Here is a 15,268-nt window from a genome sequence, read left to right on the forward strand (position 1 = left end):
TAAACTGAAACAGGCTAACAGGCTTCCCTTAGCCTCTGAAAAGCCGATACACAACTTGTGTATCAAATAAACAAATTCCTTCCCTCACATGGGGGCCTGACACAGACCAGATGCTCTCATTTTCCTCCCCAATCCTCAGTGGGGTGGGAAGAGAACAGGAAGAGCAAAACCGAGTAAAGCCAGGAGTCAAAATAAAGACAGCTTACTAGGTGAATGAAAGGACTGCCTCCCACCTTCTTCTTCTGCTACAATAGTTGCATTGCTTGCTGAGCATGATGCTGGATTGCATGGCATTTTCCTTTGGTAACAGGGAAGTTTGGAGGCTGTGTAAGTGCCATTCAGACGCATTCAAAACCCTGGTGTGTTATTGACAATGTTTTACCCACGAATAGAACACATAGCACCTACATTTTGGTACAAATGTTTGGGAAGAAAGTAGTAGCCATTAGCCTTAGTACTTGGTAATTCCAGACAAAACATCCCCACATATTTCTCAGTGCTTCTGATCTGAAACACTTAAAACTCTCCTTGTATACCATTAAGAATTCAGAGATTGAAACAAATCCATTTCAACATTCTTGAAGGAACTCATATGCATTAAAAAGCAAGGCTGCAGAAGACACTAAGCCAAACTGCTCCTTCCTATTCTGACACCACTGTTTACGTTGGTAAACAGTGAAGCACTATTCATCATGTTAACAGCCCAATGACTTGAACTGACAAAAGCAAAAGGCCAAATCATATAGTGCATATAGCTATAGCTTTGTTTGCTTACTTCCACATCATTGCAGTAGTTAACTAAGCATTTGAAGAAACCTGTTACTGGCTGGATGCTTAATACAACCTCTCATCATAGAAGATCAGTAAGATTAAAACTAAATGCACACATCTTTAAAAACTCTTGGAAGGCGTTACAATCAAAATAAAAAGAAGCAGAATTTTTATTATTGTCTTATCTTGGAAACACCACTTTTAAAAAAAAGAAGGAAACCTAACAATTTTCTCATGCATACATATTCTAGCCAGAATCAACAGATAATTCATCTCATGTGTCAAAAAAAATCCCAAGAGAAGCTATTCTCAATTCTATTAATACTATATGGCCAACATCACTCTCTGTGGATTCCTGTCCTGTTACTGGTTCATCAAAAATAGACTACAAAAAATGCTTCTAGTTTGCTTCTCCATTGCACAGCTATAGTTTTTTTTTTTTTTACAGGAGTATGAAATTATCAAATTGGAGTTACATTTTTTTATGGTTTTCAGAAACACAGGTTTATGTAACAGAAAATAAATTTTAAAAACCAACCAAAAATCTAAAAATAATAAGTACCAAAATAGTTTTCAAACAAATATAAATTTGCAGATACACTGTATGAATAAACAATGTGTTACTCCCTGCTTAGCTCCTAGGAGTCATTAACATTAATTAGAGTGCTATTGCTCATGGTAGATAAGCTGAACAACAAAACTTGGAAATGGAAAATTTCATTCCTGTTCTTTCTTATGACTAATTCTGTTGCTCTCCACTACTTGAAACCTGAAATTCAATCTGGGAAGAGTAAGATTTATTGGTGTTAGGTATACAAACATTGCTGATAAGGAACAAAGCAGTTGCCACAGTAAGATATGAAACCATTCTCCCAAAACAAAAATTTACAGAACTGTATTGTCAAAAGGTAAATAAGAATAAAAAAAATTGATAGAAATATCCCTATTATCATGATAAACTTATCTTGGTTTACCTGCCAAAATGGACCAGGGAGTGAAAAATATAAAAAAGCAGTTTAGTGCACTGTCAATTTTGCTTCATGTCCTCTACTTCAACTGTGCTTGCCTCCAATGAAAACTCTCAAAAAGTAAGATATCTCTTGACAGACCTTGCTAAATCTTTCAGAAATGTGATAAAATAGGAGAACTTGTGCAAAGGAAATGAAAGCTCATTCTGTGAAACTTTAAACCAGATCAGGGCATATCCAAAAGAGACACAGGGGTTATATTGCTACTCTAGAAAGTAGCTGCTAGACTGAAAAGTCAGCCCTGGAATGTCGCCACTTCAAGAACAGGAACATCGCTTCCCACATAGGACAGGATATTGGGATTAGACTAACAACTTTACACAATAGATTAGGTTCTTAAAATCCAAACTATGTGGTTTCCCATATATATATATGGGAATAATTTATATATATGGGTATAACTTAAACAAAGCAAGTTCCAAGGATACCTTAAGCTGGGGCACAAGGGTACTTTAATGTAAAACTCTTATTTTTAACATCCACATATATAAAAACCAGAATTGTACTCCACTGAAAAGTACCTAGTGTGATTCTTTTTCCCAGTATTTTGAATATTTATATACATGATGCAAAAGACACAGTCATTTTATTTTTAGAATTCTGGTTTTGGTGTAATGGTAACTTTTTTTTTTCCAGGTGATTTATTCATCCATGTATTCCAAAACATCTTTTCTTAATAAATACGTTTTAGCAGTTAACTGAAAAGGGAAGTCTGTTAGCAGGAAGAAAATAAACAGAAATGTTGGCAATATAGATTACTCACAGTAGCTGTTTCGTGGTACAGAGCTGCTAGAAAACTACTTAATTTCAGCATGTTTCAGTTTCTGGAAGTATTTTCTCTGTAATTCCCAGAGTAAAGAACTCTGAAGATGTGGTAAAGTTACACAAAAGGTCACTACATCCAGAGAGTAGCTATTTGCTTTGACTAATAAAGAAAAAGAGACCCTGCACTGAGAAGTGACAATAAATAGGTACAGCATACTTCTTACGTAGACAAAATGCAGAGGTTTCAGTGGGAGTTCTGCCATGTTTAATGCAGGATAATAGTGCTCTTTCACAGGCAGGATCACGGAGGAAATAAACAGAGCACAGGCAAATCCCACAGGATGTCCACACAACTGTTCCATACCCAGAAGATGGGAAGGAATCTAATGTGAAGTAAATTCAGTGATACTGCCGCTGAGTGACTAATAGTTCAAAATATCCAGTTTCCTACTGCCTCCAATTGGAAGAGCAGCCAAGAAAACATTCATCAAGATGAGCGTGAGAACTTTGTTTTGTGGATTTAGGAGAGGAAATACAAGAAAAAACTTCACAGAAAACTAGAGTATTTTGAATCTGTATTGTTTGTCAGGGCAAGGGGGTGGTGGTGTTCAGCCTCCTCAACAGACGTCTTCAAATATTCACCAGAAGAAGCACAGAAAAAAAAAAAAAAAAACCAAGCTGTGCAAGGCTCTGGGAGTTAACTGACCTCTGCTTAATGCACCAACTACATGTTTAGGCCCAGGAGTCCTCTCTAATCCCTCCACAGATCCATGAGGTGGGATCCATAGCAGATCATCCTGCTGATCCTACTTTTGAGTTTGGTTGTCTGCCACCAGTAGAAGTATGATCTGGACTCTAACCCCAGCAGGCTCAGTTCCTGTTTGCCCACTGTTTAATCCATATTCAGTGACAGCTCTGCTACTGAGACAAGCCTCTAGACAGACACTTTCCACACCTCAGAGAGTATCATTTCATTTGGAAAGTATTACTACAAATAATCCTAATTAAATAGTTCAGCATTAAATCTCAACCTTCTTAATAAAGTTTCTGAAATCAGTAATTTAAGTCAATGAAAAGAAATTATGTGGTTTGTTCATTATAATTACTTTATAATTAAACTTCTTGGCAATGACATTAAAGAGCAAGTAGATGTTTTGAATCAGTTAAGATGTTAATTTAAAGATCTTAGCTCCATCTTGAACTCTGTCATGTATTGATTGCCTAATTTATTTTGTCAATATGTGCACAGTGACATTAAAAGTTCCATATATTAGCTTTTAGAGACACTTTGGGAAAAAAATCATGCAATGGCTCCCAAATCTCTCTCAAAATCTAATATTCAAAACTTACTGATCAAGAAGTGAAAAAGCAAAATAGAGAAAAATGATCACAGGTAACCACTTGAACTAAATCTACTGAAGAAAAAAAAATCTGAATACAATGGCCATTTATGATACTATTCATTTAAAAAGTAGTTATCATGCTGGACTTTGTATGTATATAATCTGGTTTTAAAACCTAAAATCCTTCTGAGATTCTAGAGGAGCATCCATCACTCACAGCAGCTTGATAAATCATGATATCAGCAAAACAGTAGTTTCTTTTTCCAAGAACACATTACCTTCTTTTTAACCCAAAAAGTGCATAATGGACAGAAGAAAAAGTTTTATAAATTATCTCAGAATGCAGTCAACTGATCAATAGAGACTACCTGATCAATAGCAACTCTGGAACACTATGAAGCTCATAAAGTTTCTTTCATTAAAAGAGAAAGAAGAACAGGAGTGAGAATTTCAGTACAGCGCTGTGATTGTAGCCAAACTGATCTGTTACTAGATAAAAGTCTGATATAATTTTATACTGCATTAGAAATAAAGAATTTGGCCTCATTAGACCAGAAGTCTAAGAAAATTTATGTTCTGTCCTTAGAAAGTACCTAACACTATATGCTTTAAAGGTTAATGAAGGAAAAATTTGACAGTTTGATGCATATTAAAAGGCATACGGACAATACTTTTCAAACCTTGAGCCTGCACCCTTCAGCATAAGATGTTCTCTATTTGTATTTAACATGTGAGGCTGGAATCATGAACCTTATTCATTATTAGATATGAAATTATTTTGCCCAAAATTCACCATATCTCCATATTTTAATGAAATTTTAGGTTCATTAAATCAAAGAGCTCTTGACATCAATTTAAATTTACTGTGGAGTTTAAACTGCAGATTCAACAATTGTACAAATCTATGCAGTCATATTAGATGACACTGCTAGTTATAATCTAAAATGCACTTAATCCAAATTTTCAACAATTCAGATGGCAGAGCTTTTGTTGCCTCATTCAGAGAGATAATGTAGGTACTAATACATTTTTTAAGACAAATCCCCCTAAAGGACCATCAAATTGGCCAGTTAAAGACTGCACATTCTGAATTACCACTCACATTTGATAATTTTACCCAGATTTAGCAGATGGAAATTAAAACTGTTGTTTGTGAACTGGAGGCAATCTCAGGTTTATATACACATACAAACGACCGTAACTATGTAGGACAGACATTTTGAGTACTTGAAAATTCAACACACTCACGGCTCATAAATAACTAAAGTCTAAATGTCTAACAAAACACAGTAACTTAAGTAATAAAGGTTTTAAAAGTTAATCTATGACACTTAGCAAAATATCCTGAAGAATAATTTATGCCTAAGATTTATTCTCATACTACTTTGGGATAACGGTTCCAACATCCCTTCTAAACTGATCTCTGCTGCTGTAACAATAAGAACAGCCACATAATCAGTAACTGTTGTTCAAGCCAATAGCAATAGTTTAAGGCATCTTCCTAAACTCCACAAACAGCATATTTCAAGGAACTCAAGCTGAATACTACCATACTATCATAATTTGATGTACAAACACATTGCATTACCCCCGTCTTTTGAATGATTTTCAGGCACAGACCTATATAGTTTCAGGCATAGACCTATATATAGTAGTTACAAAGACATTGGAGACTTCATCTGACATTTTTGTTAAATTATGGGGTTAAAAAAAAAATACCTGCTTAAAGCATGGATGCAACTTTTTTCTAATAAGTGGATTCACTAACATTTTCAGTCATTCTGATCAATGTTTTTGAATTGCCCAAGCATCTGGCCAAATTCAAAAGGAGAAAGATTGCTCCAAATCCTAGGCATTTTATGAAGGAGCTCAGTACTTTCAGATCTGCTGGGCCTCATAATTTACAGCATTGCTTCCTTACCCCTGATGTGTTTAGATTATATTTTTTATCTTCACAATTGTTTCCCAAAGAAGACATGCAGCACTTTCACTGTACACTGAATTCAGACTATTTTTAAGATTAGCTTATCACAAAATGCTGATACTTTTTTTTTTACGTAAAAGTGCAATTGGAAAAGTTATTGTGCAAATACATTTCAGTTGTTTGCAGCAGAGCTGGCTAAATGAGTGGCCACTTATTACCAAACAAACCTGTCATAAATGCAAGCCATTAAATCAATAGGAGAAATAAAATGCTCCTTTTGACACTCATCTTTTTATCTGCCTGTTAGGAATTCTAGTTATGATTTCATTGTGCTGAGGACAGATCAGTCTTTTCCATACACTTACCCTCTGACAGCATGAATAAGTCTCAGTGATGGATAGGCAGTTCGCACTTTCAATTTATTCTTAAGGATTAATGCATTAACCCACTCCACATGCTTCTCTCCACCTTTGACCATGAAAGCTGGGATCCAAAGGACACTGTCATTCAGCATGGATAGTCTATGCACAAATTTTTCTCTGTCACTCTCATTCCGAAAGCCTCCAAATGCTCTTTGTACAACTGATGGGTTCATGGTAATAAAATCAGATTTAGTTCCCACATCGGCAGCATACTCCACCACAGGAGCTAGATTGCACCTGAAGAGGAAGAAATTAATGGAAAAATGAAAATAAATATCAAACATTAACTCAGAAAAATGTGTGCATGAAGGGAAAGCTAAAAGAAAAGCTAAAAGCTTTTTTTTTTTAGAAAGCAAAAAAGGAACATGCAAGCCCAATTCAAATTAATGTGAGAAAAAATATCAGTATAAAAGGTGTGATAATACATAGTATTTTACTCAAGTTGGACAAGGATCAGACAAATTTTTAAAAACATTAGGTGTACAGCATGCTGTGACAAAAAAATACCCCTCTTTGGAATCATTTAGAAACCATATCATTATGCTCTAGACTGCATCAACATCTAAAGCAGCACTTGTGAATAATATGCTTTCTTAAACAAATAATGAAAGGTAATAGGTTTATCATCATGTTGCCAACAGCTCTCACACAAAGAAAGTGATGCTAACAAAACATGGCATATTTTATACAGTTTAGTCCACGCATTTCTATTTTACTTTACTTACAACACAGTATTTAAATATTATTTACAAACTACCTTTACCCCATCTTTAAATAAGTTTTTAGTATGTTTGTTTTTGGTATTAGCACCGCAGTTCGTAAGATGTTTAGAAATTTAGTATTTTTATTTGACTTAGAACTGCAATTTTTAGAAAAAAGTATTAAACTTTCAGGTTTTTGTTCATATCCCATTTTTAAACCTTCTTGAATTCTGTGGTAGCTTTGTGCCTTTTTCCTAGAGTTGAAAAGTTCTCATTATGCCATTGTTCAGCAGATTTTTACCTCAATTACATAAATACACACATACGTAATCCCACATATGCGTAGAATGCAGGTAACAAAATTCAGAAATTTGACTTCAGCAACCAGTATAATGTGACAGAAACAAATAATTTCCACAACATCCTCAATGAATTAGCCTGTAGCTGGTATGCCCCAAAAACATACCCTGACACAGCAATATTTTCATAACTTAACAGACTGCTCTGTTTGAGGTAAAGGATGGTAAGAAGCAATGTTGGAACAAGCCCCTCCAAAACATTTGCACATTATCACACTCCTCATATAAACAAAGTATCCCATTAATTCTGCAATTTTTTATCCACTAGTTTCTTCTAATGCCAGATGTCCAATGTCATAAAAGTAAGTCAGCATTACTTAACATCAACTGATGACCGAGTCCAGTCTGATAATACTAATTACCCAGAAAATAATTTTCATTATGTAATAATCAGGTTAAGAAGTGGTCCTACCTTCTTCAGAAAGACGTTCTGAAGACTATAAAGCAAATATATTCCTAGGAGATAAAGGAGTCCAAGTTTCTGATAACATGTGGGCAGATGTAGGCTAAGGAAATGGATTTACATTCTTCATTATCTTTTTGCATCTATTCCACAAACTATCTGCATGTATTTTAGGCTGCTAAGAGTGGTATCTTCTAGGAAATGGTAGTAAGGGCATGAGAAAAACTCCCACTGAATTTAATATTAGCTTTGTAAATTTCTTCTGAAAACCTTAATGCATGAACTTACAACCTGCCTTTATTAAAATTTTTTAAAATCTAAAAATAAATTTGATAAAATAATCAAACCAAGTATTTAAAACCGAACAATCAAACTGACTGAATTACTGCTGCTTTTGAAAATAACTCTTTTAAGGGCAGTTTGTACAACATAATAAGGGATTTGTATAGTGGGTTTGTTTTAGTAGTCACATATACACATGTGATGAAATCTATTAATGAAAAATGTAAGACAGATTTTGCCATTGCAAATCCTGCTCTTTCTGAGCCCAGCTTTGAGAAACAGACTATAATGTACCAGCATCACCATGTTTAAAAAGCTGTATGCCATATGCATACATTGTATGTCATTACTGCTACATCAGTAACTCAAATATGTATTTTAAAAAGGTATACAGTATAAGCAATATAAATTTTTAACTTATCTCATATTCAGATTTTTCAAGCATAACTTCAGAAAATAATGAGAAATCCAAACACATTCAGTAACAACAGGATTGCAATTCTTTACGACCCTTATTGTAACATTTCTTGCTTATAACTACTCTGAATCTACCTTCCTTCACTTTAAAATTATTGCACCTTGTCCTGGTGCAACAGGCTGGGCTAAAAAGTTTATCCTTATATTTCTTATATGTTTCACGGCTAATGAAACTGGCTATTGTGTATTTGTATATAGACCTGAGTATGTGTATATAGCTTTTACCTGTTCTGGAACTTTTACCTTAACCTCTAACACATCTTTATGCTATGCCACAGTTTCATACTGCTGCTGTAATTTTTAAGTTTATTTTGTTAGAAGATGTCAATGACCTACCACCAATTCTCATGATTCTTTCAAGAAAACTTTACATTCAGAGGCAAACATACATATACTAATTTTCTTTTAAGTGAAATGAAGAAGCCTATTAACTGAACAACATTTAAATAATCAAAGCAATATCCTTCCCTTGTATTTTTTAATTCTAGATAATTTGCCGTAAGGCACAGAATGCCAAATATAATCACAACAGAGATGAGTGAGCGTGTTTCTGCACCAAAAGCATTACATGCCTAGGAATTTATTCACCATAAATAAAACCATAATTTTCTTGAACTTTTTTAAGGAACAATATATAGAAGATTGTAATTTACTGAATTTCCTCTTTCTCACATGCCACATTATTAGTACCTTGTAACATACGGACAAACTTCTTGCAACATACCATCATTTTCCATTCCTTCTAAAAACAACCTTAGTGTTGTCTTCATGTTAGCATGCAACTAAGCAGACTACACGTGAAAGCTGAGCCAGACAAACTTGCTATGCTACTGTTACTGAGAATAAAAGAATAGTAATGAAGAGACACATTGAGCACTGAAGACTGACTTAATTAAGCAAATAGCTAAGAATTTCAGTATCGGTAATATATCACATTATAAAAAGGTTTGTAGATGTCCTAGATCTCCTTCCCCTGAGCAAGCTATTGACTGTTTCCATACAAAAAGATGGAATGAGCATTCTCCCAGCAAAAATGATTGTCTAAAATAATGGTTTTCATGGGTTCCTTTGATAGCTTTTCCCATAAAAATTCAGTTTCAGTATATTGTTTGAAACAAAGAATCTCATGGGTATTTTTTTCAGTATAAAAGCATTTAATCAGAAGTTCTAACTACTACTTCTTTCCTTTGCACAAAACTAGCAAATAATTAGTTTTTATTTCTTCCCTTACATCTTCTAAGCACTATCTATGGCAGAAGTATTTAGAAAATGGTCTAATGAGACAAAGATTTATATATTTTAGAGAGGGGAGTTAGAAAAAGACCTAAGTGTATGGAAAGCATTCATAATTCATGTGATTGCTAGTATCGTAAGCAATAATATCCATGGTACCTCCAATTAATACTGCAGTGCCTGTTCTTCCCATGGCATCAGACCAGACCACAGACAAAACCTCAGCACAGCTATTTCAACAAGGCGGTTACTCTAAACTTAGTATTAAGCATCAATTATATTATTTAGGAAATTTCTAAGCTTACAGAGGCACCTAACTTACATAAACACTATGCATAACCATAATACTAAAAGGCAAATATACCTATAACATATTCCCAGTAAAAATACGGGGGTTCCCACACATGAGCTTTCAGTGTGACAACAGAAGATTTTGAACTGAAAAATGCACTGCTATGCTATCACTAAAAAGAGCTCTGGGATAAAAGGGAAAAATTAGATCATGTCTGAAATATCACGTAGTATTTGAGCACGCATAAAACAACTGAGATACTAAGACACACAGACCAAAAAGTCTCACTGATTGAAAACCTGCTTCTTACACAAACACCTGTTGCATGTATTAGTTACAGCAGGATATGGCAAGAACAAAATCTGGGGAAAAAAACTGTTAATGGCTGCTGGATTTGTATGCCATGAGAAAAAAATGAGGAATGGAGTAGGTGCCCCTATACCACATTTTCACCAAACAGGGTGATCATCCCTGGGTTTGCTGTGTCATCTTTATGGCCCAAACGACCGTAACATACATAGTCTTTTAGAAAGCAGAGCTTAACAAAGAAAATAATGCGATCAAAATCATAAAAAATAGGCTCAAATGAGAAGTCAGTTATTCTTCAGAGATTCAGTTCAACTTGCTTTGTCATTAATAAGTATACAGATCATGTATATGAATACGAAGGTCCAGCACACAGTATTCATAGATCATATTTCAAGTTAATTTTAAATAAAAGCCATTAAAATTTCCTTGAGTAAAATGGCTATTATTTCAATTTTATCTGACATTGAGAACCAAAAGAATACTTTACCTACAGTAGAATAATGCAAGAAATGGACATGAATCTGTACACGTCTTAATCCTCTAACAATTGGTGGACTTGAGGATTACAAATTGAAATAAGTACTTTAAAACACCATAAAGCCATGGGAAATAAATGCTTTATACTGATGGTCTGTTTCATTAATATCTTCTCTATGCATACCAAAGCAAAAAATATCAGTTACACAGTAATAAACACATACATTCTGAGAAGACAAAAACCAAAAATCAGATTGTTGCTGGCAGATATATTAAACCTTTCTGAAACATAAGGCATTTCACTAGATTAGTGTCAATAACACACACTCCTTACTGAGTAGCCTGCAAGGTTTCGTATCTAGATTCATATCCAAATTCTTGAAAGAATCAAACTAGTAATCTTGAGTTCAGTGGTTCATGCCATTTTTAAGAAATAATTGGATATGAAAGAAAAATTAAAGGCTTGAGGAAGGCTTAAAGACTTAAAAAGCAGGAGAGGAAAAAAGGAGTTCAAGACTGAAGAAAATCTCATGGCTGCACTACACTCAATCTACATGCAAGAAGCACACTGCCCTAATACCCGTGTGCATATAGCATATCTTCTCACCCGGCTCTCCAAATTAAGGTGTGCAGCAGTGCTGTAGTAATTTTCACAAATGCCCAAAAAAGAGAAATTTACAAAAAAAAAACCTATGCACAAACTTCCTATTTCCCCCAACAAATGCAATTATTAGTAAAGTGTATGGATTCTCACATATTCTGCATACTTCTTTGGCTACTGAAAAGAATTAAAGTTGCTTCAAATTAACCATGGGAATCTGAAGTAACAGTGAATCCCCTAATATACCCACTTCATCTCAGTTCTTATTCATGGTACGACAGAAGATGTTTCATGAGAACTGCAAGGTTAGAGGCTTAGTTACAGCATTGCAGATTCTATTAATATACAACAATCATGAGGGTTTTTTAGTATGTGCCATGTAGAATATTGACTTGATACATCCTTTCACAACACAAGTTCACAAAAATACTGAATCTATGACTTCAGTATGAAGATGGTTTTTGTAACATCACCTGCTAAAAAACTTCATTGATTCCTGTTGTCCGGATTAAAACTTGTATTTCTAATCAACAAATTCTTTCTTCCCAGTATCTCCCTGAACAGCAGTGACTGAAATCCAAGTTATCAACTGACACAGCATAGTGGAGTGTGAGAAAAAGTCTAAATGGCATTTTAGAAAGAGCTGCAAAACACATTATTTACATCTTGTGTGTCCTGCTGCAAAATTACATATGGATTAGTTTTGCTGTTCTTCCCAGTACTACTCCTTTGACAAGAAAATAAAGCAATGAATTTCTATCACTGAAAGTTTTTTGCATATATAAAAAAAATATTTTAAAAATCCCACAAAAACTACAGCAGTGAAATATTAAAAATTATATTTTACTGCATGAAAAACTAAGAAATGGAACTTAGCAGTATCCTGACCACCTCTGCCTTAGCCATTTTATGTGAAAATACCATTACACATTACTATCTATAAAGAGCATATTCTGTAGGGTAATTATGATGACCCACATAATTATTATAATTCTGATACAGAAAATTTAAAAAAAAATTGCAACATTATCAGGACAGAAAGGGTTAAAAAAATATTACCCTTGCAATAAATTCAGAAAAAAATGATTTTCATTGTTTTGGATAAGCACTTTGGGGCTATTAGAATGGAATATAGAAAACACCAGTAGTTTGAACTTTCCAAAATAGATAACAGCTAAAAAGCTAGTTATTTAGATTAAGACTCTTTTGAACCTTTTCACATCTTAAAACAGTCAATGGAAAAAAAAAAAAGCATAGTGTTCCTGAGGTTCCAACCATTTAGAAAACTAATAAAATAAAGACTCTGTATTACCAACCACAGGGTTCAGAGTAACTTAAAACTAGTATCCTTTTTTTCTCAGGATAGTGATAAGAAGATTCAAGGAAGATTCAGACTAATCTGAATCTGCTGTATCTGCAAATGTATCTGCTCTGCATTTGGATGCTTATAGGATATGTATTTACTCAAGCAGCCTTGTTAGAACCCATGATCATTTGTATATAGGTGCAGAGAAGTCACTTTCTGCTGGTATTTCTTGAGCATTCTAGACTTCTGTCCTTAAATATCCTCCTAAATCCTAAATCCTACTTAAGGACTAACTTCTCTGGAAAAAAAAAACAAAAACAAAAACACACAAAAAAAAAAAAAAAAAAAAAAAAAAAAAAAAAACACAAAAAAAAAAAAAAAAAACACAAAAAAAAAAAAACCACACAAACAACCCTAAAATGTGGCTACATGAGTCAAACCTTACAAACCTTCTCCAAGGCTCTCCTGAGGTGGAGACCACTCACACCTGGCTGACTGGAACAACTTCACCAGATCTCCCCTCTTCTCAGACACTCAAATCCCTGAGCAAGAACATTGGAAGATGATGGCTTTCCTCTGCTTTCATTTAATGTTCCAACATAGTATGACAAGTTTAAGGAAGAAACAGAAAGCAAAAATAGAGCTGCCACATTTGAGTTCAGAAAAGGGTCTAATGAGCCAATCATGATGTATTCAGATGTTATTTTTAGAGGAAGACTCATGCTTTAAAATATGTGTGTTAAATTGGCAACTTTGCTTTCAGCAGATATGCTGGCTCCAAGGATTTAGCTCTACTTGCCATGATGGCCATGGTCCAAGCAAGGTGTACTAAAAAAATTTGAAGATAAAAGCTGATATGAATTACAAAAACCAAGTTCAGAATATAGGTAAATTAATATTCTAAATACCTTTATTCTGACAAATTTATAATGCTTTTTTTCCTAGCACCTGAAGGAGCAACACACAATTTAAATTGCTCTCCTGAAATAAGATATCACACCTCCACAGTATAAGTAGGTCTGTCCTTTTCTTCTGCCTGACCATATCTGCTGTCTTCTGCTCATACCACATATGATGCTTGCTTCTGCATATCACAGAAATATTCATATATTGCCCACAAAAATCTACATGCTAGGGAGAAAGTCAAATCAGATTATCCTCACCTATGCACAGGGCAAACCAAGACATCTGTGAAAGAACGTATTCCTTCCTTTCAAAACAAAACAAAACAAAAAAAAAAACCAAAAAAACAAAACAAAACAAAAAAAAAAACACAAAAAAAAAAAAAAAAAAAAAAAAAAGACAAGGTTTTTCATGTCAACTTCACTAACCACATGGGTGGTCAAGCTAAAAAACAAAAGTCAAAGTACAAAGTATGCTGGAAAAATAGAACTGCATTTGCCCAGCAAAATTTTATCACCACTCATGGCAAAAACATCCATTTGGTTCCTAAATGCTGGCAGAGTCACCAGGAAAAACTCCAGTGGGAAAAGAATAGTTGTAACATATAAACTATAAACTAGGCACTTCAATACAAAGAAAGAAGCAACTAATATCTTCTCATGGCTGTTTCTTGTCAGAGGAGCCCTAACCTACTGAAAAAGCTTTACTCAACAGGCCCCTTTCTCCATACTGTCCTACTGAAATGAAAGGGATTTTTCCAGAAGTGGGGTCACCACAAGAAAAAGACACAATACATTTACTACGATTTGTTTGACTGGTTGGTTTTAACCAAATTACTCCAAAACTGAACTTGGCCTCTGCTTTTGCATAGGTCTCATCACAAATGTCAAATAAAATTATTTGAAAAAAAATATATAACTATTTACTCTGATTTTTGATATTATTCAAATTCTGAACCCAAAGCTGAACTGGCTTCCAGAAGTAATTCCAAGTTATTACTTGGCAATGCTTAATATTATTATTTTAACACTTGCCCAAAATACAGCTGCATTTCTCAGAAACTCCTACATAACCACCGCATTTTAAAATATACCACTTATTATAACAAGTTCATCTGCTCTGTAAGATCCAACAGCTAACTCAGCCCTGGCTTGGTAATTTCAGCATGAGAAAGTGCAGACAATGTGAGAACAAAATGTACTTATTCATCTAATCAGATATTTTGGAATGCTTCAGACTCTCTCTGGGTATTTATCAAAATGAGCACACTGAGGCTCGGCACAAGAAGAGAGTAGTAGGGGCACACAGATCAATAGTTCCTAATGGGGTATAAAAGCATGAAAGGTAAAAAGGAAAGGTATATGGGAATCAGAAAATAGTTCATAGTCATCACAGTTTGGGATTTTTTTTTTAAAACAAAGTGTCTCCTTGCTTCCCATTTTAATTAGATGGACCACATTTTCTACTGCCAAAATAGGCATGACTTCACTAATCTTGTGAAACTTCTGTGTGTTTGTCCATTATTATTAACATTTTCACTACCTTTGTAGGATCTTGAGTTAATCAATACTGCAAATATTGTTGGATATCAGTTGTGACCTCTTCATTGTCACAGATATTCACTGTCAGTTTGATAATTAAATTAATGGTATTGTTGGTGTTAACCCTGACC

General features: G+C 34.3%; 1 protein-coding gene across 1 annotated transcript in view; it reads right to left on the reverse strand.

Moving 5' to 3' along the window:
• The window catches only part of ST8SIA4 (ST8 alpha-N-acetyl-neuraminide alpha-2,8-sialyltransferase 4), a 55,266-nt gene that overhangs the window by 22,220 nt on the left and 17,778 nt on the right, over positions 1–15,268 (reverse strand). The window contains exon 4 of the mRNA XM_053932171.1: positions 6,197–6,490. Within this exon, the coding sequence (XP_053788146.1) occupies positions 6,197–6,490 (294 nt within the window). The remainder of the gene's footprint in view (positions 1–6,196; positions 6,491–15,268) is intronic.

Source organism: Vidua chalybeata, chromosome Z (genome assembly GCF_026979565.1).
Source record: "Vidua chalybeata isolate OUT-0048 chromosome Z, bVidCha1 merged haplotype, whole genome shotgun sequence".
Taxonomy (NCBI): domain Eukaryota; kingdom Metazoa; phylum Chordata; class Aves; order Passeriformes; family Viduidae; genus Vidua; species Vidua chalybeata.